This window comes from Oryzias melastigma, linkage group LG14 (genome assembly GCF_002922805.2).
Source record: "Oryzias melastigma strain HK-1 linkage group LG14, ASM292280v2, whole genome shotgun sequence".
Lineage (NCBI taxonomy): Eukaryota > Metazoa > Chordata > Actinopteri > Beloniformes > Adrianichthyidae > Oryzias > Oryzias melastigma.
This window is the reverse complement of record NC_050525.1, coordinates 1,691,178-1,718,508: the sequence shown is the minus strand read 5'-3', so window position 1 is coordinate 1,718,508 and position 27,331 is coordinate 1,691,178. Positions and strand designations below refer to the sequence as shown.

General features: G+C 42.9%; 1 protein-coding gene across 10 annotated transcripts in view; it reads left to right on the top strand.

Moving 5' to 3' along the window:
- The window catches only part of auts2a (activator of transcription and developmental regulator AUTS2 a), a 495,300-nt gene that overhangs the window by 434,578 nt on the left and 33,391 nt on the right, over window positions 1-27,331 (top strand). For all 10 annotated transcript variants that reach the window (XM_024266750.2, XM_024266748.2, XM_024266749.2 and 7 more), the window contains one exon: window positions 14,158-14,206. In XM_024266750.2, coding sequence (XP_024122518.1) covers window positions 14,158-14,206 — 49 coding nt within the window. The remainder of the gene's footprint in view (window positions 1-14,157; window positions 14,207-27,331) is intronic.

Below are 27,331 nucleotides of genomic sequence, written 5' to 3'. Positions count from 1 at the left end.
ACGTCAAGGCCGCAACACGTCACATGATACATCCCGTTAAATTTAATCTCAAGAGAGGAAAATGAGCAAAAACAAACTTCTTTAGAAAGTTTGCATTGTGCTGGGGTAGAAACGATGTTGATCATGTTATGTTCAGCTGTTGTTGTGACGTCATGAGGACCCAGCTAATAAAGTTTTTAAGCCCCCACCCGGGCCGCGGAATAACTCCACACTGGCAGACCGGTCCACAGCCCCAAAAAGGTTGGGGACCACTGTTTTAAAGTTTTAAGATTTTTTTTCGGCTGTTTTGGAGTTTAGATAATATTTCAGCTACATGCTAGCTGTTTTGGCAAACCTATTTATTTATTATTTATTTATTTATTTATTTATTTTAGTTTTTCAGGCTAAATTGGCATTTAGCTTATATTTTAGCTGGCTATCAGCTTCGGTATTTCATCTATTAGCTTCAGTGATTTTGGCTATCAACTATAGCATCTTCAGCGGTCAAATTCATCTTACAGCATTCACACTTGCATTATCACGTGTAATGCTATATATCTAGTTCATTAAAAAGTTACAGTTTTAAATATTTAGTTTTATTGTGTTTAATAAATGTTTCTCCTGTTCAGCCCGAGATCTAAGGTGTGTCCTGGATTTTGGCCCTTGTGGGATTGAGTTTGAGACTCCTGCAATAGAGCCTTAATGAAAATCCTGTTGGTGTCTTTAACAATTTCTTTTGGTGATGGAGGACCTAGATAAAGAAAGCGAAGCTTAACACTTTAACACTGGAGCTCCAGTGATTATGTTCTTAGATTTCCTGTAAGTTTTGAACCGTTAAAACGATAATTCGTGTTAACAAAAGCGGTTAAGAAAAGAGGCTCGACGAGCCACTTTTGTCCTTCAGAAAAGAAAGCATCACTGGTGACACCTCAGATGTTAAAGGATTAACCTAACATTTCTGAGGATTTCTTTAATCAAGTCGTTGTGAATCAGGAACAGATAAAAAAAATGCTGTTTGAAAAAGAGCTTACTTTTTATTTAAATAATACATTGAGCTCCCTACAGCATTATTTTCAATTCCTGATTTTTATATCGACTATTCTATTAAAGTATTGAATACAAACTAATGGACGAGAAAATAAAAGTATGTATGTCATTTCTGGGTGTTTTAGATTAGTTCAATGTTTTGTATTGAAACAGCCCACAGCATACTGAACTGTTGCAGCTGTCACATGACCAGTAGAGCAGCGAGTTGCACATGTCACCTTTTACCAACAACACAGCATGAAATGGCTGGTATTCATTGGCATGGCTAGTGTTCGTTGGAGTGGCTAGCACTCGTTGGAGTTACTAGCTTTCGTTGGAGTGGATAGCGTTCATTGGAGTGAGTGGCTAGCGCTTATTTTAGTGGCTAGCATTTGTTGAAGTGTCTGGTATTCGTTGGCGTGGATAGCGTTCGTTGGCGTGGATAGTGATCGTTGGAGTGGCTAACTTCCGTTGGAGTGGATAGCGTTCATTGGAGTGACTGGCTAGTGCTCATTTTAGTGGCTAGTGCTCATTTTAGTGGCTAGCGATTTTTTTTCTCAATATTGCTACATATGTGATCACATGCAACCAGTGAAAAAAATTTAAGGAATTTAATCTCTTCATAAAACCAGTACTACGAAATCTAAATTGTTTTTTAATATCTAAAGTATATCTAAATATCTAAAGCTGTGGCCTTGCAAGAATTTATTCCTCCTTTCATCACTTATTTTTTTTTTTACAGTAAACCACTTCCACCTATGTCAGCAGACCCAGAAAAGTACAGGCAGCTTCCTGTGGGATAGCATGTGCGTTCGAGGATGTTTACCTGAGCGTCCAGGCGTGCCAGGTTAAGGAGAGCGGAGCGTGCTGCCTCAGCTTACTCTCTGGATCTGTGACACGGCCCATCCCCGCTACCCCAGCAAATCCTCTTATGTGTGGGGAGTAAGGAAGATGGCAAGCTGTCTCAGATCATCTTGCTGAAGATTGGTGTTGGTAAACACAGTTCATGGTAAGCTCAGCTGAGACAGGAACTGTTGACAGGGCTTAGAGCCGGCTGTGTCCCGGGTGGTCATGAGCACTGGTGGTCCTTAATGCCCCACTGACACCAGAAAACACACATTTGGCCTCTCTCTTTGACATATAAATGTAAATTCAGACTCAAAAGTAGATTGTTGAACATAGTTACATAAACACAAACTAGTTAATTATTGGTAAGTTTCACACACACTTAAGGCAGCCCTGGGAGCTCAGCTCCACTCAAGTAACCCCGTGGTGAATGGGCTGCAGTCAGGCACCGGGCAGGACAACTTCACAATGTTCACATTTAGGATTCAGAGCCCAGCGGCGGCGAAGAGTTTGTGGAAAAAAGTGTGGAATTTATCCGGCGGGTGGACGCGGGCCGCTCTCAAAGGCGTCTCTATGGGAGCAGACAAGCGGGTCTATGTGGCCATCATCAGCCCTGGAGATGCGTTTGTGCTCTGGTGCCTCACACCAAGAATCTCACACTGCGCTCCACTTTTACTGCATGGTGGCTTCAGTATCCAGAATTATTCACATGTTTAGGCCATGGCAGCACTAATGTAACATCATGTGGAGTCTTCGATCAGGCCTGGTGTGTGCTTTTACTGATGCTCGGTTCCTCAGGCGAATGCTCCGCTGAACGTGACAGCTGTACTCAGCCTCTGTCTTCAGCTGGTGGCCCTTTATCGATACTGACAGATAAAGAGCTCTGTGATCTTGTGAAGCGTGCTTTCGCCTTGATTACCATCCCTGCTGATACAGCGCTGCATGCTAATCATTGTAAACATCGTGTTGTGGCTTTGACACACTTAGGCTTATCTGTAATTGGTGTAATTGTTACTAGCATTTAACGAGATCGTCTTCCAGATATGGCAAGTGCCAAAGGACCCAGTTGTGGGAGAGGCTTCCTCAGATCTGCCTCACTTATGAGGGCATTAAATTGAAAGCCCCTCTCTCTGCGCTATTAATGAAAGGCAGCCGTGAGCCAGAGCGCAAATCCAATAAAAGGGGCTGGAGATGAGGGGGTCATGAAATATTTAAATATACACGGCTTCAAAGTGGAGGAGGCCTCTGGTTCTTGTCAACAGACAGACCCCCTGCAGCTGAGTTGTTTCCTTTTAGTCTCTGGCCAGCAACCAGTTTCACATTTAGGTCAAAAAAGTACTACTCTATAATCAAATGTCACAACGCCATAAAGAAAGGTGAGGGACTGACTGACAAAAGAAGCACACCTGAGAACACACCTGCATGGAGAAATGACAGGGTTTTCTCTGTTCAGCCTGCTGTGTTCTGGAGTGTTCTGGAGCGTGTTCTGGAGAGTGGTTCTGGAGAGTGTTCTGGAGCTGGTACCTGAGTGCTGTTTTAATGCCCCCAACATATTTAACCCTTTGCCACCAGATGTTGCCAGAGACGCCTAAATAACACACACACTCTTCAACATACTGTAACTTCTCGATCATTCACGTCGGGAAGGTCCAAACTTTTTGCATAGACGAACGGATTTAGAAATCTGTGAGGGCAAACTGTTCAGCCTGCATTCTTTGAACTATAATGTTAACGTTAAAAGTAAATAAAATATTTAATGACCCTTGTTTGCCATATGATACATTTCATGTCTATACATACAACAGAATTACATCAAACTTTTGTTTTTGAAGATCAGAAATAAAATGAAGAAACATTTTTGAAAGGAAATAAAACATTAAAATGGGTTCACATTAAATGTTATATTATTCTCTATTAAATGCTCACGGTCTAATTGCAAATATAAATCATGTGAACAAGAAAACAATGTCAACATTATCTTATACAAACACTGGTTTTGATCACAGAAACTGATCTCTTGATTTCGTTTACATTTGACAAAGAGGCATTTCCTTCTGGAAATGAGATAGAAAGTATTCTCTCATATATTGTTTTACAATGGTTTATGACAGAATTTAGTCAGTCGTAAGCAAGAAGTCGGACACACAGTTTTTAGAAGGTGCTGGGGCCCGGATATCGTTGGTTTTATGATAGGAACCAGCGGGCCAGTAGAAATTAAGATGCAGACTGCATTTGGTCCAGGAGCCAGGCTTTGGACATGCTTTACATAATTTACGCAATCAACATAAATCAGCTGATTCTGACACGCAGAAAAGCAGCTTTTCATATCCGCTCTGTGCCGATATAAAAACACATGTCGCATAACAGCTGTTCTCTACAACAGAATCAGCTGAAGAATGTCAACTGTAAAAAAATAAAATCTAAGTATAAAGCTCTGGTGTTAAAGGCTCTAAACCCCTTGATTGCGGCTCAGGTTTTCATCAGCAGACAAGCGCTCAGCTTATCTGTGACTTTCATTAGGAATTGCCTTTTTGGCAGAACTTGATTATTTTGGGGACTTCCTGAGGACCTGAGCGCCGTCCACATGCTTCATGGTGATCCTTCAAACATGTTCTCCGTTTGTGGTGTGCCAGCAGTCTGCACATCTCCATCCCTGAGAATGTTGTCAGACGATTGACCTTAAGTCAAGTGTGTTTCTCTGCTCGTCTGTCAGTCCTGCAGCAGGGAGTGTGGGCTGAGCAACAGCGCGGTTAGCTCAAGTCAGGCAGAATTCAATCAGAGCCTCCCCTGTCACGTATGGGGGTCCTCAAAGAGGACAGAGGATTTGACAGGAATACAGTGACAGCTCAGAAGGAAAGGTGGCGGGAGGATAGGCCGGGACCTCCCTGCTGTCTGTCACCCTGCTGGATTTTGATGTTCTCTGCCCATCTAGTCCCCCCCCAGAGAGCCTATCATGGACCTGCACTCCTGAGCTGCTGAGCACAGAGAGAGCCTTGAAGAGGCGTGTTTGAGTGGAGCACAGGGACCTCAGGGAAGGTGGCTGGGGCTGCCTCCAGTGGTGCCTGACAGAATGGTCTTGACGGAGCGTTTCAGAGGACCTTCCCCCTCTGGCCGTGCTCCCTAGCTGGGCACATGGCTCGGGGGGTCTGCAGAGGCTGAGACAGGTTCTAATCCAATGCCTTGTGGTGATTTCCTGTTTTTAAAAAGACACAGCAGGCTGTTTCTTTCCCTTCTGTTTCACCCCCTCCCCTAATTGTCCTCCTCTCCCTCCCTTCTTGTCTGTCTCTCATCGTCTCATGTTGTTTTCATCTCCTCTCTTTTTGCTCTAGTTCCTCCCTTACGTCCTGTCCTGTTCTTGCCTCCTTTTTCCCATTGCTCCTCTGAAATCAAAATAAACGAATTAAGAACAAAAAATCTAAAATCAGGTTTAATCTCCAATCACCAGTTTTGATTTATGATTTAGTACTTCTCTCTTATGTCTTCTAGAAAACCTATACCTTATTTTGAAAGGTCGAAATGGGTTGAATTTGGATGTAATCTATCTTTCCTTAACCTCTTGTATCCCTTTTATGGTCTCAGTGTTGAAAGATCCTGTCCTGCTACTGTTGGTTGAAGGTGGAGTACAGACTGGACAGGCCACCAGTGTGTCACAGAACATGGCATGTCGGGTTGGGCACCGATTGAGTTTTATTCAGTTCTGTTGCCGAAGCCGTTTTTTTGTTTCGGTTTCGGTTCCTATTCGGTGCCAATTTCTGTACTTTAGTAATAAAAATAATGCCTACATCTTCTCAGATCAACTCATTCTCATTCCCAAGTCATCACATGGATGCATGGTTAAGACCCCAGCATGAAAAATAGACGTTTTGAGTTTTGTTGGGTGTTTTTTTTTTCCATGTTTTTTGACGTGCTGGCTGTTCCCATTAAATCAGAGCTCCACAACCTCCAAGCTGCAAACCAGGTGGCCCGCCCCTCTTTCACCGCGTAGTGAATTTGCTGCTCGCCGCCTGTCAAACATGTGATCCTGATCTAAATGTCACACTTCCAATGAATGGAAAACACGTTGGTTTATTGTGAGGAATTCTATGAAAATCTACAAAAAAATGAAAGTTTTCTTTGATCTCACTTGGAGGGGTGTGTCTGGATGACAGCCACTTCCACGGTGTTTCTGTGTCTCTGACCGAGTTTGAAGGCTGTCCTGCATTAACTCCAGAGGGGAAAAGGGGACTTTTTTTTATTATTATTGTCTCAACGAAAATAAGTAAAATATCACAGTTCAGGAGACCCAAGCAGGCTGCCCACACTCCCCACTCCCTGCTCTTGCTCCCCACACTCCGGTCCCCGGTCCGTGCTCCCCGGTCCCCGCTCTGCGTTCCCTGCAGTGGCTGTCTGTCTGCCGGCGTATTGAGCGAGCTCCGCTGAAGTTCTGGAGGCTGGCTGCAGCCAGAGAACCGCCGTGCTGCGACAGGACAAAACTCTCCTCTTGGATTGGTATTTTAGCCGCGGATCGGGTCACTGAAAACGTCAAGTGCCAAAGCTGAGTTGCTGATTGGCTGATGCGACGCAGCGACCTGTCAAACTTCTGTAAGTGGTCACACACCGGCTGCGTCGGTGCACATTCAAGCGTCCACTTTCAAAGAAAAGTCTACGCAAACGCGTGTAGAAGTCAGAAATTCTGCTCTACGCGTGTTTGCACAGACTTTTCTTTGAAAGTGGGTGTTTAAATCTGCACCGACGCAGCCGGTGTGTGAGTGCCTTCAGACCTGCTGTGAAATGCAGCCAGACATTCGAGTACTGCGCTTGCTCGTGCTCGCCCCGTCAGTGGTCTTATATGAGCCCGCCCACTATCACAGGAAAGGCAGAATAATTGGCTAGAACTTCAACATACTGAACAGAGTAGAAGTGATTGACATGTCCTCAGACAAATAGACCTTCACTGAAACTAAGCACCAAAACTAGGAACCACCAAAATCATAACTTGGTCCCCAACCCTAACTGCATGTAATATTTCAGCAAATACTTCATGTAAAGATAAGGCAGTAACTTTATTATTCAGCACAGAAATGTGGCCAACCAAATGATTTTGATTGTATTGAAATAAAAGATTTGAAGTCGCTCATGTTTAACCTGAAGCCCTCATTTGCCTCTGAGGTAGGAGGAACAATAGAATGTCAACATCACATAGCCAGCTTCTCTGTTTTCCTGAGGAGATCGTTTGAATCTGAAAAACAGTCAAAGCGGTTGACTTGTCTGCATTATTTCCCATGGTTAGTCCCACCAACGGGACCGACAGTATGGCTGCTTGCTCCACACAGGCCACTTCTTCTTGCTCCCACAGCGTTCACCGAATCTGATTAATGCCGACCAGATCCTGATAATGTCCGCCATTGATCGGGCCATTTATCTTGAACTCCTCTGGCCTCAGCCTGCTTTCACAGACCATAGGGAGATCAGCAGATATAGATAAGCAGATAACATAGTCTGCTCTGGCTTTTAACAGCCGGCTTTTCCGCTCTTTAACTGCCTGATGTGATTTCAGTTCTATGTCTGTGGGCTCAGGCAGCTGTGCTCACCGCAAAGGTCTTGTGTTTAGAGCGTTCAGCAAACTCAAGAATCTTGGTCTCATACCTCAGAAGATCACAAATGTCTTGTTTTCTCTGTCAGGATGTTTGACGGATGGACTTTAACACAAAAAAATCCACCTTAAAAGCGCTGCTGTGTCCCAGTTTGTGAGGAGTTTGTAAAGCCGAATGGTTTTTATTTTTGTCTGTGTGTGTGTGTGTCATCCCTGCATTATTGCGAGCAATGAGTGACAGATTAATTTATGTCTGGCTATGTGTCTGAGGAACTGGGAAGAAAGGGCCTGTCAGCGGCGCTTGTCAGGAGATTAGAGGCAGTTGTCATTGACAAACTGGTGCAGGCTCCAGGAGATAAGGGTGGCTGCACAGAAAAAAAAAACATGTTTATAGCACAATAAAATTAATGGCTGGCAGAAGAGAAAATGCATGTGGAATTAGAGATATTCCACAGCTTTCACCATGTCATCCTTCATTAACGTCACAAATAGAACAAGAATTTTTCAAACATCCTTCTTTACTTTAAGCCCTTACATTCTCTTTTTTTGCTTCAATAGTTCTAATGTATTGAATGAAAACAGCCCCTGAAACACAATGAATTCAAATGTTCCCCCCGTTTGTTTGTGTAATCGTGTGTTTTAATCCTCTTAATTACCTTTGAAGTCATTCTGAGTGACTGTGAAGTGCATTGGAGGAGTTTTTCACATTAATGAGAGCTGAAAGCTTCCTTAAAACCCTCTAAGCATTATCTAGATCAGGGGTGTCAAACTCAATCGCACAAGGGACCAAAATCCAAAACACTCCTTGGGTCGCAGGCCGAACCGGATAAACATCTACCGAATACTCTAATACTAAATTTTTAAAAACCTGAAAACCATAATCTTTTAATATAATTATGAACTAGATAGTATATAGCATTACCTGTGATAATGCTAGTGTGAATGCTGTAAGCTGAATTTGGCCGCTAAAGATGCTAAAATTGATAGTTGAAAATACTGAAGCTGATAGCCAGATAAAATATTAGTTAAATACCAAATTGGCTTAAAAAACTGATAAAAAAAAACATAGGTTAGCCAAAACAGCTAGTATGTAGCTGAAAACATAGCTAAACTTCAAAATAGCCTAAAAAACTGAATAAAAGTCTAAATTAGCATGTAAATATTATCTAAACTCCAAAACAGCCTAAAGAACAAACAAAAAAAGCCTTTATTACCCAAAACAGCTAGCATGTAGCTGAAATATTAGCTGAACTCCAAAATAGCTTAAAGAAAAGCCAAAATAGTCAAAAAAAAATCTAAAAGAATGCAAATTATTTAAAATTTTAAAACCGTAACTTTTTTATATAATTATGAATAGTAAAAAGGCAGGAATATTACTCCATAATAAATCAACTTAAACCTTAAATAGCTTTCAATATTTTACTCTCCATAAAAATATATTCTGTTAAAATTATACTAGTTAGAAATAAGTGCAAGATAACATCGGACCATTAATAATAATAAAATAAAATGATCTGGAGGGCCGGATGGAATTACCTGGAGGGCCGGATGGANACAGAAAGGTCCCAGCCGGGATTTGAACCGGGGCCTTCTCGCTGTGAGGCGAGAGCGCTAACCACTTGCGCCACCGTGCAGCCCTAGCTGAACTCCAAAATAGCTAAAAGAAAAGCCAAAATAGTCCAAAAAAATCTAAAAGAATGCAAATTATTTAAAATTTTAAAACCGTAACTTTTTTATATAATTATGAATAGTAAAAATGCAGGAATATTACTCCATAATAAATCAACTTAAACCTTAAATAACTTTCAATATTTTACTCTCCATAAAAATATATTCTGTTAAAATTATACTAGTTAGAAATAAGTACAAGATAACATCGGACCATTAATAATAATAAAATAAAATGATCTGGAGGGCCGGATGGAATTACCTGGAGGGCCGGATGGAATTACCCAGAGGGCCGGATCCGGCCCCCGGGCCTTGACTTTGACACATGTGCTTTAGAGGCTCCGCTCTGCAATGCTGGCATATGTTTTTATTACAAAAATCATGTTTTATTTTGAAGGAGTAGAAACTTACCCAATTGTTGCTCTACTTTAATTAGATTTCATGACAATAAACCTGAAGTGTTGCTGACAGAATTCTTTCATTAACTCATTTATTATTAAACTGACACTCAGCTTTGTGTACTATTTTTGCCCAAAAAACAAGGAACTTTATTTGGTTTTGCACTAATAACCCAAGAAATCTTTACATTTTGTAACTTTTCAACTATTAACATAATAATTCCAGTAGATTCTGAAGGAGAAAAGCAGCTTGCAAACTCAATACAGAGCAGCTCGCTAACTCGCTACAGAGGAGCTCAATAGTAAGTTACAGCAGAGCTCTCTAGCACGCTACACTTGGCCTTGCTGGTTGAGACCTTTGCCAACATTAATTTACAATATTCTAACTTAAAATTCTAAAACCCCAGATTAGCTTTATGGTTTAGAACCAGTGTCGTCAACCTACGGCTCTGGAGCCACCTGTGGCTCTTTTACCCCTCCATTATGGCTCTTTTGTTAAAGAAATATAAAAGTTTCTAACTGTTAAAAAGTAGCTATGAAGTAGAAAATGACAAAGTAGTAAAAGTAAACAAACAAACTTTAAATTATTAACAAACAGTTGAAGAACAGTGTTGTTGTGCGTCCTGTCCTGAACTACAAAAAATCAATAATCACAACCAGTATTAAGGCCCACCAGATTATTAAGATTTTTTTTAATTTTTGAAAGAAATGTATCAATTTTAAGTGTGTTTGAAAAATATGGCAGAGGTCACTTCATTAGCTCGGATTTCCTTTTGGTTTGTTTCATTTACAAAGATTCAGAAATGCACCGACAACAGTGAAATTAACGATAATTATTTAATCACTGCTGACATTACACTTGCTATTAATACTATTGCTGCATTGAGATGATCGTATGTGACAGGGTGTCTTTTATTTTAAAAGCAACTTCTGTCAAAAGTTAAAAAAGCTATTTTCTTTGGGTTGTTTGTATTTTATTTATGCAAAATGAACAACAGTTAATTTACGTTTGTCATAATAAGGACTATAGCATAAATATAAATCAGTGTCTTATTTTCTTAAAGGGTGAAGGAAGAGTGTGTGGCTCCTACTGCGTTGTAGTCAGTGAGAAATTAACTTGAATGGTCCTTTCAGAGTTGAAGGTTGCAGACCCCTGGTTTAGGAACTCTGTCTCAGTGTGAAAGCTTTATCTGTTTTTATAATCTGTATTACAGCAGCCTGATGCTCCAAGTGGATTATTGTGAATAATGAGCTCACACTGTTTGTTTTGGAAATGATTCAGTCATTCAGGGGTTAACCCCTCAGCCTTTCTTATAGCTCAGAGTTTACGCTCCACATCTTATTTTCAGCCTTTTTGATAGACTGCAGTGAAATAATGTTTCCTCCGTCTGGATGATCTATGTTCACGTTTCCTCCATCATCAGGGTAACATGTTCACTCTGACAGCTCACAAGCAAACGCCTGCAGCCTAATGACATCCTCAGCTGACCTCCAAACCAAAGGTCAGCCTAACAGCCAACCGTCTTCTAGTTTATACAACACATTTACTGATTTACAGCTGCAAATATAAAGGAGTCATGTTTGTTCTGCTGCAAACTGCAAAACACCCCCTATAGATGCAAGTCAGAAATACTGTTTCCTAAAGAAAAAAGAGCAAAAAAATCTGCCAATGGAGTAAAAAAATTCTCAGTTGATTTTGTTTTTTTAAACTAAGATTATTTATCTATTAAACACATTCTTGATCGGATAATTTTTTCTTGCTAGACTGAAAATGAGACATTATTTCTTGAAACAAGAATCTGTTTATTTTTTTAAGATTGAGTTTTTGCAGAGTGAATCATCACAATATTTATGACTTCATCACACGACTGAACAGCTGATTTACTAAACCCAATAGTCCCAAAACTTTTTCTGGTGAGGCCCACATAACTGTTTTATTCTCTGATGGGGGGGGGGGGGGGTTGGTTTGTAATATAACAGAAAAAGTGAAATAATCTCAGCCTAAACATTAACATTTAGGGTTTTCCAGAAAGCCGCACATAGCCAAATTTAAAATAATTCATTTATGTAATCTTCAAAGAGAAAAATAATACTAAAACATTCTAGATATATAGCATTCATAGCTGAAATGGCTGAAGCTGATAATTGAAAAAACTGAAGCTGATAACTAGCTAAAATATTGGCGAAATGCCAAAGAACACAGTTCCCTCTCGTTTTTTTAATGCCATGACACACAAATTCTTTCCTGAAGTGGAAATGTTTGATTGAGCTCTTCTCTTCGTTAGTTTTAGCACAAACTAGCATCACGTGGGAGCTGCATGCTAATAGTTTGTTCTGTTGCGTTCACAGCAGATGTGTGGTTGTTGTTCTGATGATAATGAGACTGTGTGAAAACAGCAGCAGCACTGTGGTTCTCATCATGACTCCATCCCTGTCCTGCTTTCTGAAGTCAAACCACTGTGACATTCTGACACATCGTCTCAACCAATGAGGTTATTGTATTCCTCATTGGGCTCAACAGCACAACAGCTGATGGGATCTAAAGCCACCTAACCACAGTTAAGATGTTTGACAGAGCGAGTGCCATAAATCTAAGAAGAGTGAGTCATGGCGCTTTGAAGCCAAAGGTTTTTGATATTTGACCTTGAAGAAGATCACAACTTAAGCTGCTAAGTGACCCCACAGTGGAGATCATCTGGGGCGGAGGCTGCCTTCCTCGTGTCATGGTGGGCTGCAGAACTCAAGCTCAAGGTGTCTTTCATTTTTCCATCTGACCTCCCATCAGGCCACTGTGCTGCATGGAGGACGGCGCCTGTGGGCGGCAAGAGGGCTGCACGCTGCTCATGAAGGAGCGTTTTGTTTTTCCTCTTCTTGCGGTAGCAGCACCCTACTGGGGAATTCATTAGCGGCTGACATCATCTCACTCTGCATGGAGTGAAAGAATATCTTTCTGCCCCAGCTCTCCCCTCCCTCCCTCTCTCCTCTCCTTTCTTCCTCGCTCTCCTCTCTCCCCCTCTGTCTCTCTCACCCACTTTATGAATCTTTGGAGCGCTGCTCTTTTTCCCTTTTGCGCACAATTTACGCAAAAGATCCACGCGCGCCCCTGGAAGGTATTCGGAACCGTTCCTTTAGAAGGAACGCTGCAAAGGTTGAATCCAAGTGCGCCTGGAATCGGGAAGTGGGAGGACCCGGCCGTGGAGGCAGCAGCAGCAGCAGCAGCAGCGCGCCGTCGCTGGATGAATGGGAGCTTGTCCGGCTCTTGAGTGCGGATGGGGAGAGGCTTCTGCGCGCCCGTGACCGGGATCCTTCGCAGGGAGCGCGTCAGACAGGCTGTGCAGTCGCAGAATTCTCGCCTGCTGCCGCTTTGATTCGTCCTCGGCTGTCACGCAGAGGAAAGCGTCCGTGCGCTTTGTTGGGTCGGTTTGCTCCAGCGGACGCAGCCCCTCTGCGCACGGCCAAACCCGCACGGATCCTGCTTGTTTGGATTGCTCGAACATCGGACAAATACAACCGAATTTGTTTGGCGGGAAGGTGGATCGAGGGATTCCCGCCTTCTTCTGCCGTCGGCGCGTTTGGACAAGCGTTCCTGACGAGACAACACATGGTTCTCTTTGTCCAAGCGGTTCAGCTGTGAAGGGCTTTGGATTTTTTCTTGGAAAGGCTTCTCTCCCTCTGCATGGCTGCCCGCGCTGTAAGCGGAGGAGACTTTGCAGACCCTCGGGTGGATTATATTCTTTAAGAAGCAGAATGTGAAACTGGACCGTTTAGAAAGTGATTCTCTGGTTCTTCTTCTGTCTGCCAAATGAAAGGTATGCGCGCTTTGATTGTGTTCAGTTTCTTGGAAAAACAACCAGAATTTACGCTTTTTAGGATTTGCTTCTGCTGTCATTCACATTGCAGGTATTTCTGCGCGCGGTCCATGCACGCTGCAGAGGAAAACAGCGGATTTGAAAGTTCAGGAAAAAGGTTGATTTCAGAACTAAGTGGGTACCAGGATGTTAGTCCCCCTCACAGCCCAGCAGCCGCGCTGCACGCGCGCGCACAGACAGCTGTCACTGGATCAACATTTGCCGTGTTTTAGTCATTCTGATGACATTCTAGATATGAACCTTTGCGTCGAAGAGCGCACCGCTGAGCTTGGATTTTAGGGCGCAATTTTCTCCAATTTAGAAATTCATTCAGAGAAAATTGGACTCTTCTGGAAGCTGAAGAGAATGGACCGTTTCCTTCTCTGCCTCACACCGGGTCCATTATCGGAGCGTCAGCACCGGGATGTCACTCAATTCATCCGTGATTTCTGCTTTTCAGTTCCACGAGATTTTTCTTTTTTGGTGCACATTGTGTTTGCAGGCGCTGGTGATGTCTGTGCGCCGCCGCGGCGCAAACAGCTGCTCTGCCGCGGAGCAACAGCGCCACCAAGCGGCCAGAACACAAACATCCTCTTGTTTTGTCTCGGGCTAACGTTCAAATGTCCTGATGAATATTATAAAAGCAGGCGTGCAGATATGATCCAGTCTGTGAAGCTGGATTCGCTGATCAGATCAGATCTGGTAGCATGCTCAGGTGAACCAGAAACACCAGCATCCTCTCAGCCACTTGGAGTTTTTTGGGGGCAAATGTTTGTCGTTTTTTGTGCTGTTGTATTCACTGGGTTCTCTTCTCTTTCAGGTCTCCGATGCCAGCTCAGAGAAATTTTTCAGCACAGCCGCAGTTAAAGGTATCTATGTTCTCCATGTTTCTGCATCTCCATCATCACCCTGAACCTGCTGCTCTGTGTGTTTGTTGTGCCGTAGCAGGAAGAGGAGGCTGACGTGATGCAGCAGAGGCATCTGTTTATGGCCTCAGTGTGCCAACACCACATGTGACCCCATTATCAAGTCACTAATTTGCTGTTAAAAGCAGCTCTATTTTCTTGGGCTGGGGGATAATGGAGGTGCCCCGCGTGAATGGACATTCCTCTGTAATGGGGGGGAGTTACCGTGCAAAGCAAGAGTCCAGGGTTATGACCCCTTAAGGGCTTTGTTTGAAAGCGGCCAGATTGCTGAAGATAGCCTCTTGTAGCCCCCCCACCGGGGCTCCTCGTGTCCCCGCACTCTCCCCTGCACAGACCTCCATCCTCATTTCCCACATTGTGGGCTTTGATATCCTCCAGGGCCTGATTTGTGGTGTGCACCGGGGAGAGCTCAATGGCCATGCTTGACAGAGAGGTTTCCTTTTGAACGTGCTTCTCCTTCCACTGATTTGGATCCCCTGAAAGGATCAAGGCCTCCTTTGTGCAGTCTAAATCAACACAGAGCCGCCCTATCTCCCCCAATGAAAGGGCCGACTTGGGAAGCGGTGCACAAAATATGCTTTCTCTCTGCAGCAGCAGACTGGTCTCTTGGCCCCTATTTCAATTTAAATACACTCTTTTCTTTTACCACCTTCACCCCCCCAGCCTCCGCTGCCATATGCTAATGCCTGTCACAGTAGAAGAATCCCAGAGAAAGTCCTCTGCTGTTTTTATGAAGGCTGAGCTTCAGAACAGTTGCATGGCTTTGCATTTCTGTTTCAGACTTTAGGACGACACAATCAGCAAAACAGACTAAAGCAGGAGAAGAAGTTTTCATTTACTGATCTTTACTACAGGCGTGTCAGTGTGTGTATAAGCATACATTTATCTGTCTGTTAGGGAGTAGATAAGACCCACTCCAGTGAAAATGGTGTTTGGCATTTTTGTGATAATTGAAGACATAGTTAAAGAAAAATTAGCTTGAAATTGCACTTCTGAGCGTTTCTTTATTTAAATCGTTCTATTCAGGAGCAGAAGAAAAAAAATGCTGTTTGAAAAAGATTGTATTTGTGACAGGCGGGCCACAAACAAGCTCCTATTCTGATGCATCCACTTGCAGACAAATAGATCTGTGAACGTCTTTGTTTTCCTGGTCCGAGCTGGAATCTGGATCAAAACCAGGGTTTAGATCAATCAAACAGGAGGCCACAATCCAAAACACACCTTAGGCCGCAGGCGAACAGGATAAACATTTACTGAACACTCGAAAACTACATTTTTAAAACCGTAACTTTTTAGCATAATTATGAACTACATATATAGCATTATCTGAGATAATGTTAGTGTGAATGCTGTAAGATGAATTTGGACGTGCAAGATGCTAGCTGAAATCACTGAAACTAATAGCTGAAAACGCTGAATCACAAGATAACTTCAGGTCATTAATAATAATCAAATAAAATAATCTGGAGGGCTGGATAGAATTACAAGGAGGGCCGGACGTGGCCTTGACTTTGACACGATTGAAACTGTACGACTGGATGACTCGGATACTGCTCACTGTTTTAAGCAGTAAGCAAGCGGGAGAGAGTGTAAAGAGAAGGAATGATGGGAAGCAGGGCAGACTTTGCTCCAAGACAATGGTCCCATGTTTATGTTCTTTGATTTACTGTAACTTTTCAAGCATTAACACAATAATTCCAGTAGGTTGTGAAGGAGAAAAGCAGCGATTAAAGGGTTAAGGAGAAAATATATTTGTAAAAAAAACTTTGGATGTCACTGGCTGCCTCCCCTTCCCTCTCCCTCTGTCCAGGAATAGATTTCATTAGCTAAGAGTGGTTAAATGTTATCACTAATTACTGTGGCTGTCAGCTCGCTGACCTGTTTTCTTTTTGTCTGCTGGCTGCTTCTCTGAAGCTGCTTCATGCCCTTATTAGTGCTGTGACTGCAGTTCAGGGATCAGACTCCAGTGCAGAAACTGATGATGACAAACCAGCACCTCAAGTCACCTCGGAGCCCCGCGGACAGATCCATCACACGATTAAAGGCGCTGTGTCCAGAGGCGTGGATGTCACCTGGTTACGTTCTCATCCGTCACGGTTCTGTCAGCGCCGCTCGGCTGAGGCCTTTAATGAAGAGCACCGCCGGCTCCGCGTTGTTTCCTGATTGTAGCCTGGCAGGAGGATTAAGATAATACTTGATGACATTTAAAAGGTTTTGCTGTGCCATTTATCAGGTTCTCATTAGTGACTGCAGTCTGGGTGAAACTAGAAGAATCTGAGTAAGATTTAAAGTCCCCCTATTACCAGTTTTAATATAAGAAAAACCTTCCCAGTAGTGTTTTAATTAAGGAGTTTTTAACCAAAATCCCACAACCTAAATGTCTTAAAAATGAAATTTTCATGTTGATCTGAAGCTTCTATTTCCAAAATCTCATCTGAGGGGGCGTGGCTTTTGTTGCTCCGCCCCTGATCCCCCCTGTCTGATTATGATAGCTCTGTGTCTCACTAGCATAAACCTTCACTCTGCTACATAAAAACATCCATCAATCTGGGTAATGTCCAGCCGTATGGTTCTGATCCAGATGTCAGCTGGACGAGGAAGTGAAGATCTTCATGGACAGAACTTCCTCCAAAATCCTGATTCTTTCTCCTTCCAGTTCACCAAAGACTCTTTTAGCTAATTCTCCAATGTTTATTGACTGTGATCAATACATTCAATCATTGGTTTCTCAGAGTTCTTGATAAAATAATCAAAGCTAACATCAAAATGCTCTTTCATTGATTTACAATCCTTTCCAACTGCGGTCAAATGAGCCGCCGTTCACATTTCCGTGGTCACATCAAGAAGCTCCGTGGAGTCTGGTGGAGATTTTCCAGCGTTCTCAGTCCTGCTACCGTAAGTATTGGATGAAACTCACACCAAAAATCCAGTGATGCTGATTTGACCACAGAAATGTGAACGGCGGCTCATTTGACTGCAGTCAATGTGAAGATACCATCTTCTCTTCTCCAGAACCTGAACTAGACACTAGGAACAGATGAGGGTTTAGTGCATGTGCAGCAGAGCTGTTGATGGAAAGAAGATCATTCATTCAAACAGAGTCTGTCCAAGACAGTTTGATTGATTTAAAAGGAGAAATACTCAGAAATGTAAAAACTAAATGATTTCTTATTATATTTGTTCTCTTTCAGAAGAAAAATGACAAACAGACGTGTTAAAAACTCAAAAAACAGGATTTTCATGAGAGGGGACTTTAAACCACTCGTGTTTTATGCTATTAATAATATTGCAGTTTTAATGAAATAAAGTTGACGTCTCTGAAGCCCATTATGCAGCAGTCAGCCAGAAATGACTTCATGGTGGTTCTCAGGCGGCGCAGCAGCGGAGGAGTCCTTGAGGTTTCTTCTGAAGAATTCATCTGGTGGATAGATCGGAGAATCAATTCCCTCCTGAGACGTCTCCTGCAGCTGCGTCTGCAGCGGGGGTTCAGTGTGGGGGTGAAGTGAAGTGCACAGATTCTCAGGACGGATTCCTCAACGGTTTAATGTGAAAATGAAGCGCTGCCGCGGCGAGACCCGGGGCTGACGGCGGCGTGAAGAGTGCCACCGCTGAAGTGTGTCAGGCTCGAGTACGTCTGTCACTGGGGGAGAGAATAATGTGCTGTGTGGAAGGTGTAATTTGCAGCACTGATGGCATTGTTTAAAAAAATAGCTGAAAGAGAGACACAAAGGTGAACTTTAGTGGCAGATATCAGAGCAGAAGAGCTCCCCGGATTGTCGTAAAGAGCTGTGCTGGCAGCAAAATTGCCTGTGAGCATATTACTGCTGTGTGGGAGGGAGCGGAGCGCTTGTTTTCTCTCTCTGCCTCATTCTCTCTGTTTCCTGGGAGGAGGACGGGTGTTAGAGCCATGTGTGCTTCCAGGCTGTGGGCCGCCACCTGCTGTAATCTCAAGTGATATAGAGAGCAGCAATCACGCCACAAATCACCCTGGCAGCTTCCTAACTTATTCAGTGGACTGGAAAGAGAGGGCTGGCCTCTCACAGCTCCAGTGTTGGTTTTCTGCCCCGGGCCTGCCGCTCTGCCCTCTTGCTGACCTCAGCCGTCTGTGTGGAGAAATCATGGCTGACGGTGGAACTTGACCTGATGCACAGTGGAAGGATGACCCGCCTGCTACCGGCCCTTCCTGCTTCATGGAAACCCGTTCTCTGCCTCCAGACGACGGGCTGCAGGGTCACGGAGAGGTCCAGGCAGAACAGCTGGACCTCGTTTTGGTTCTGACTTGATTCCAGGCAAAATGACGCTTTTGATATTTAAAGGCCACATGTTTTTTGAGAAATAGGACATGAATCCAGCAGTTTTACTGTGCTCTGGTGCTTTAGGTCCACTCTGCTCGCATTCCCATCATCCATCCCTGCAGCCCAGAGCTCAGACTTCAGAGCAGGGGTCTGCAACCTGCAGCTCTGGAGCCACAACTGGCTCTTCTACCCCTCCATTGTGGCTCTCTGGGTAGAGAAAGCTTTTATTTTAAAAAAGTAACTGGAAAGTAAGGTAAAAAAAAAAAAAAAGTAAAATAATATCACTATGTGAGACTCCAAAGCACAGTATCTATAGTGGTTTGATAATCAAGAACTAAGCATTTTGACATATTCCAGTGTTTTAAATCTCCCCCATGATTAAAAAAATGCTGTTAATTAACTCTGTTTTCATTTTATATAGTTAGATTCATGAATTTCTGTCAAAGAAGCACCACAAACGTTTAAAAAAACATACAATATATATATATATATATATATATATATATATTTTTCATTGCTGAATTTACACTACCTACCACTAGATTTGCTCCATCCAGATGATCCAATGTGATAAAGGAAGTCTTTTGCTTGAAGGGAAGTCTTGTGAGCCTCTGTTAAAAGTTATAGTAAGTTAACTCTTTCATATTTGGAAAAAAATAATCAATTTTCTCAAAAAGTTTATTTTATTTATGCCAAAAAATAATAGTTTATTTAAATTTCTCATAAATGTAACAATACGATAAATACAGAGTTATTTTTCCAAAGGACCCCTGTGACAAACTTAGTTTTGTGCAGCAGTGTCAAACTCAATCACACAAGGGAACAAAATCTATAAACATTTTAGGTCGCGGGCCAAACAGGATAAACATTTATTGAACGCTCTAAAACTACATTTTTAAAACTTTAAAAGCGTTTTTTTTTTCTTTACATAATTATGAACTAGATATAAAGCATTACCTGTAATAATGCTAGTGTGAATGCTGTAAGCTGAATTTTATTGCTGAAATCACTGAAGCTAATATCTGAAAACGCTAAAGTTGATAGTTAGCTAAAATATTAGCTAAATGCCAAATTACCCTAAAAAAACTTAAAAACCCCCCAAACAGTTACCTTGTAGCTGATATATTAGCTAAACTCCAAAATAGCCAAATATAAATTTTAGTAAATGTCAAAATAGTCCAAAAAGCTAGCAGAATGACAATTTTTAAAACTGTAACTTTTCAGCATAAATATGAATAATAAAAAGGCAGAAATATTATTCCAGAAGGAATCAATTTAAATCTTAGATAAGTTTCAATATTTTACTTTCCATAAAAAAATATTTTCTCAAAATTCTACTAGTTTTAAAATAAGCGCAAAATATCATTGGGCCATTAATAACGATAAAGAATTCATTCCATAGAATTACCTGGAGGGCCTTGACTTTGGCACGTGTGTTAAAGAGTTAAATACAAATTCTTATGATCCGAGAAATTCCTCTACAGTTTTGGGACTAAGCACTTTATTGTCAGCTAGAGAGCCCCGCTCGGATCAGCAGCTGCAGTAACGGGCCCCTTGATGCTCAAACTGCCTCTGCAGAGCTTCCAGACGGCCTCGCTTCCCTCCTGTAACACAAAGAGGTCATTGAGAGTTTGTCTGGCTGCTCCCCGAGGTTAGAGACTAAGTAAATCCATCCATCTTAATGCACATTTTTCAGCACCGGGTGAGCTGGAGGGAGACTGTGTAAACACTCCTGTATCCGACACGCCACGCTAAACCCAGAGAGCCTGGAACTCATCTGGCCAAAATTAAAGGTCGACATCTCAAACACAAACATTTAAATGGGCTCAAGTCCAGAGATCAAAGGGAAAAGCCTCTGACTTCCTGCTGGTGCCCTGCATGGAGGTGAGGCAGCGCCACACTCAGCTCAGATGGTAACACCACCATGTTCTGCAATGTCTAAGTCATGTAGATGAAGTAACAGGAGTAAGGAAGGAAAAAGTCTGTGGCCTCCATCAAATCCTTCTGTGGGTCAGGAGTGAACAAGGACCCCTCTTTAGGCACAATTTTCTTTAGTTTAGCAGGATGTTTTTTTAATAATTCTCGCCTTGTCAAATTTGGACATGAAGACGCCATCAGCTACTGAACTGAAGGTGGAGGTGTTGAAAGCCCCACTCTCTTCATCCCAGGAGAGACTCTCGCCGCTTGGCTGCAGGCATCCACTGATCCAGTGTGGCATTAGCTGCTCTCCTGCCAACTGTGCAGTATTAACAGGGTCAAAGAACCACACACACACACACACACACACGCGCACGCATGCGCACACCGCATATCGAGAAGCAGCAATTCCCCGCGCTCTGTTGATGCGTTCAGGCCAATTACACCCGTGTCAGCCGGCGGTCCCTGCGGCTGAGGTGACATAGCCAGAGGAAGCTGACCACTTTAGCCAGCCCTGATGTCACCATATGTACCCGTGAGCGCATTTGGAGATGGAGTTTTAACGCCATCTTACAATGAGAGCTCTGATACCTCCCACTTTTCAGGTCTTTTGTCTAAAGAAGAATCGGACTCAGAGAAAGACCTGAGGCATCGTGTTTTCTGTGAGATACAAAGGAAGATTTACCAAACTCATCAGAAACAACAACAAAAAAAGATCAGCCTGTTTTTAGCAACTTTATTTAAAGAGTAACCAAATCCTAAATCCACTTTTTCTGTCTGTTGACCTCTATAAATGAGGCTTTAAAAGTGCTGTCTGTTGGTCATTGTCAGATTGTTGTTAAATTAAAATGAAATGGTTTAATTCTTGAAAATATAGTCAAAAGCCGTCTGTGTGCTGCCCCCTACAGGATGAATTGAGGTATTACAGTTGAATTTTGTGATTGGTCAAACCATGTAAGTTTCAGAAGTCTCACGTCATGATCTGCAGCTCCAGTAATGATAACAGTCCTGTTCCCAAGCCCCGCCCCTCTGACTGGATTTTAACATTTTGACTGTGGGCGGAGTCAGCCTCCAACGTCCCTGTTTGGTTACCCTTTAAAGACCCACTCCAATGAAAATGGTGTTTTTAACATGTTCATTTTTCTCATGATGGAGGACATTTATAAAGATAATTAAGATTAAATCTGCACACTCAAATGCTGGATAGCTCTGATACTGATCACTATTTTTGTTGCACCAGTAATGTTGGGTTGGGGTTGTGAGGGGCTGTAAGCTAGCAGGAGAGTTTAGATCATGGGTCTGCAACTAACTTTTGGGTTGTTATATATCATATGCATTTCTGGCAGAGATGCACCACAGACTGAAAATAAAACAGTTTTTTACTCATATTATCCTATATTTGCTGCATTGAAACGATTCTCTGTGACACAGGAAGTCTTTTGTTTTGAAAGGATGGCACAGGAACCTCTGTCAAAAGTTATAAACTATTTCATATTTTTATTTCTTTTTTATGCTACAGAAAAGTTCATTTTTACCTGTATCATAACAAGAACAATAACATAAATACAAACCAGTGTCTTCATGAAAGCAGACTCACTCCACACCATCAGTCCCTCTCACAACTCACAGGGGAATTTCTAATGAACTCCTGCCACTCTGCAGAAACTATGTCCTAGAAAATGACAATTTTTTTAACGTTGTCAAAAAAAGCATAATTATAATTAAAAACACACAAAGAATGATTTGACAATAGCTCAAAAGATGAGACAAGTTTTGCAATCTGCCGTCATGTTTGACTTTTTTTGTTTTTGTTTTTCAATATTCAAATGGTCACCCTGCTCATTTAAACGCTGATCATAGTTTGCTCTCCGGAGGTCAAACTACCTTAAACTTTCCTAACCGGTCCTGACCAGCAGTTCTGCTGGTTTTCTGACAGGCATCTTCGTAGGGAGGGCACTATTCACTCAGGATTTGGTTCAAACCTGGATTTTGAGTCACTGTTTTGTTTGTGGTTGTTTGTATTACAAAACAACCACAAACAAAACACAAACTCACAAAAACAATCTCTTTTTAATATGCTAATAAGTGAGTAAGAATGAAGAAAATCTTTTCAGTTGGCTGGTGTGATGCAATAAAGCAAAACATAATAAATCCCTCTTAAATTTAGCACAACACATTCACATTGACACTGTCAACGTAAACATACCGAGACATGCAGCGATTTAATGATGTCATACGGTCCGGTTGTCCATCCCTTCTTAGACATTTCCCTCCTTCCACTTGCTTTCCATGCACCTGAGTAATTTCAGAGGATAATGTGTTCCTCCGTATGCAGATAAACAATAACACTGCAGTAGTCTTCGTGTCCAACAGGTGAGCTGATGTTAATCCAGCCCATTTTTGGACCCTTTTCAAATCAAACTGTATGAACACAGTTACTGCATTCCTTTGTAATGTTATCCCATCATTCACAGTCTTTGCACTTTAATGCTGTGTTGATGCTTTGTTTGTGAAGGAGAAAGTGGAGGGAAAGGTTTTCCCTCTGACTGTCCGCTCATGTAGGGCCAGAGCAGGAAGGTATAAACCAGAACAGCTGAGAGAGCAGCAGCACAAAGACTCTGATCAGGACTGATGAAAGCTGGGCTTTAATTGCTCCCACTAGAGAAGAGGTTAGTTTCCTCCTTCTCTCCCACTGCTGCTCATAAATATGCAGTTCAGAAATAAAGCCCTGATGAGCCTCAGGGCAGATTAGAGAAGACTACAGAGCAGGACCCGGGTTTGTTAGCAGCAGCTCATAGATCCTTTGCATGTGTTTTCATCCTGCACACTTTCATGTTTCACAGCCACATTTCATTGTTATACCAGTCAGACATTTAGCTCACCATCACCCCCTGGTGTTAGATGTACCGCCGAGAGACTGTTTTTCCCCAGAGCAGAGAAGTTCAAGGGTAATATGTGGAGGCTGTTTGTGTTCATGTGTGATTGTTGGACTGGGAGCCTTGAAATGACATTTTTATGGAGCTAAATTGGAGCCAATATTATTTGAAACCAAATAAAATAAACTAAAAAAATATTGATGTTGAATATTGATGATGGCCAAAAAAAATGTAAAATGCCAAAACCTTTTTCCACTCTAAAATAAACTTCATTATTTTCAGCTTCAAATGTTCTGTTTTTTAAGATTCAAAACTCAAAATTTAATTTTTTTTCAATTTCTTATTTTCACTTTCACTTGTTTTCACTTTTTTTTCTTTTTGAATCTATTGTGGCGCATTGGGGCGGGGCTAAAGCGAAGGACCAATTGAAATCGATGAGGGTGGTAACTTCAGTCCCAGTGGGTTCACTGACTCGGAGAACTGTGATAATTATGGTCAAACTGGCCTTGTGGGCAAACCTGTACGGGCCACGCAAGTGACCTGCATAAAATACCCAAGTCGTAGACCGCTCAGTGACCCGCAGAGTGAAAATGTCGGAGTGTAGTTTGTGTGGGTGACCTCCTGGCACTCATGCATCACATGCACAGCTTGTGCATGCAGCATTTGCTCAGTAAGGAGTCAGTGTACTCAGCTCTCTATTGACTGACTGTGGCATAGGGACACTGTACAACAGCGTCACCTGTACGCCATAAGTCCATGAAACTTATGTTATCCTTATGAATACTTCCAGGCCCGGCCTCGGGTTGCATGGTTCTCTATAGGCAAAAACAGAAAGTCGTGCCCTCATCTGAAGCTCTGATTTGGTTGTCCCAGCTGGGGCTCAAGCCAGGGATCTCTTGATCATGAGGAAACCAACCAACTGCTCCAGACTTAAATAGAGGTATTTCAACTGCGGTTGCCTTTTTTGTCCAAAGTGCAATTTCCAAACAATTTTAAATAAGTAAAACAGACAAACCTCAGCTTTGAGACAGTGTTTCCCCCTCTTCCTTCCTTTTTCCCTTTATGCTGTCCCTGAGGGCTTGTTTGATCATCCTTAAAGTTTTAAAAAAGCAGCAACAGCGACGCACCTCTCCTCCCCCAACCTAGCTTAGACAGCAGCAGCATCAGGAAGGGAGGGGTGCTGCAGAGTTAATTACATCAAACGTTTGAGTTATTTTATGTGTTTTTCGATTTTTACTTTTTTATTTTTACATTAAATGAGTGGTGTGTCAAACACACACTTGTAATTTTTTTTCATTTTTATTTGGTGCTCCCTCCAGCAGATGGCGCCCGCCTAGGTCGCCTATGCCCATGGCCGGCAATGAATATTTCACAAGACACTTACCCCTTGGACGCCAATGGTATGTTCCATTTTCATGGCACCTCATGAGGTGGTCATACAAGCACTGAAGATGAAGACCCTCCACGGGTCTGGACAACCTACAAGCCCACAGCACCAGGACGGGAGCATGAGACTTGTAGAAGGCCAGTGTTCTTAGGTCTTCCTAAACCCACAGTGTCTCCATCTGCTTCAGAGCCCAGACACTCCTGGAGGTTCCAGCATCTCCTCCTGACTCCACATGTCAGTTTAACTGTAAACACTGTGGTGCAAAAATCTTCAGTCCCGGGAGGAGGGCGGCTTTTCAAGCTGAGAACAGACAGTTTGGCCAGCGCAGGCTGCACGAGTGATGGTGCATTTCCCATGCTGAGCTGGAAGCTCCGCGGGGCCATTTACAGTCAGGGCTGGAGCGCCATGTTGTCTAAACCTGGTGCTCAGAGACTGCACGCTTGAGATGCAGCAGACCCCGAGCCAAGCCCGAGTCTGTGTGAGCCCACGTCTTCACAGAACAGAGAGCTGTGGACAGAGTCTGCATTGTTTCCATAAAGCCAGTAATCTAAGCTGAGTGCAGCCCTGCCCAAAGGGGGGTATCAAGTTGTTCTCCCCCCACCAACAACACAATCCCAGCTTAAGCTCTGCTGCTCGCCGAGGGAGGAGGGAGGCAGCTGACTGTTTGGACGACAGCACAGTTCAAATAAACGGTTCGAATCCTGAGCCGCCTCCGGTACGCTAACCTTCCCCTGCCAAGCATCACAGCCCCCCCGCCGCAGATCATCGCCATGAAGCATGCCAACAACATCAGCCAATGCCGCTGCTCCTCTAAACATCATGTGGATGCGGCGGCACCGAGGTTTCCTGAGAGCCCAGAGATGAGAGCGTGCACCCGGGGCTCGCTCAGTCCTCTGCTCCCCCTCCCTGACTGATGGGGGCTTTGGCTGCCACGTCAGCAGACTTCACAGTTTCTAAACCACAGAAAGAAAGCAATGAAAGTTAAGTGACTAATCTGACTGCAGTGAAACCTGAGCGAGGGCATAAATCCGGGGGCATTTAACCCTCGCACACAGACGCTGACTGCTGCTTCTGGAAGGTCGCGACAGGTCTGAGGATCTGACCCTCCCGCCAACAAATATTCAGACATCCCAGCCCCGCCTAAACTAATGGAAGCCCCTTTTCTCTGCTAATCATTCTAACATCCAGCGTGACCATCCACCTCACCCCCCAGGTTGATGCTTGATCTGCAGCTCCGTCCCTCTCATCTTTGGAGGGGGGGGGTCAGAAGCAGGATGGAGGAGTTCTCTGCTCGACGAGGGAAATAATGAGCACCTGAGTGGGACCGGACTGTCTCCCAAATGTGAAAAAGAGCCGGTCAGAACAGCCGGTTCTTGTTCAGGAGGCGGTCCTCCCCCCAGTTCATGATTTGGTTCAGTCGACTATGATTAGCTGACAACTCACAGGGGTTTGTGGAAGACAATCTGATCAGGTTCAGAAGTGGATGCGGTCCTGCAGGACTTGTTGATTGGCGGTGTGTGCGTGTGAAAGAGAGGGGCGTGGCCTGGAGGAGGGAGGTTTCTTATTGGATGTGGTTTTCCCTGTGAACATGGGAGTATAACTGAGATGAAGCGTGTCTGTGTTTGAAGACCCTGGGCTCTGGAGACGGCTGTCCTTTGTTACGCTGAGGTGTCAGAATGACTGGCAGGAAACATGTTTGGTGTGTGCAGAAATGCTGACACACAACATTACAAGAGTCCAGATGCAGAACATAGATAATTGCATTATAATAATCTGATGCTTATATCACAGTGTTTATAGCTGTGGCTAATTCCAAAACACATCTCTAGTGGAGCTTTTACTGAAAAAAAGCTCAACAGTGAAAACAAAATGCAAATAATAACACATTAAAACTGTAGAAATTCATTAATAACCTTTAAAAATAGGTAGAAAATGTACTCACTGTACTCATATTACACACTTCACAAAGCCTAATAATATATAATATAATATATACTTACACAATGCGTTCACACTGCTGTTTCTCTGATAACCAGAACTGGATTTGTTTTTTTAAAGATGGACACTTTATTTTATATTGGTGGGGAGACTGTTCCATAGATTGGTTTCTTTCACTGAAAAAATATTTTGTGCAAAAGACGTTCGACAAAATGGGACTTTACGGTTTCTACTAGCAGCCGCTCTTGTTGGTCTGGAAGTTTATCTTTTGACAAATTTAGAGATTGGTTGATGTGCAAGTCCAGTTAGACATTTAAAAAACAGCTGTAAATAACTGTAGATAATTGAAAAACTTGTTTTTATATAAAACATGACAGTGATGAAAGTCGTTTTTTAATCTAAAATTTTTAAGGCCCAATTGTTGAGCCTCTCAATGGGTTTTAAGGAGGTTTGGCTGCTCAGAGATCAAACAGTGGCGCAATAAGACACATGGGATAAAATCGTGTTAAGAAAGAAACATAAGCTCATTCAAACGTCAAACATCCTCTGATCATTCTAAAACTACTCACTGTCACAAACAGGCAGACAGCTGGTTCCACGTGCAGCAGGTTTATTAACAGTTCACAGAATAAGCAGGGTCAGACAGGCAGAGGTC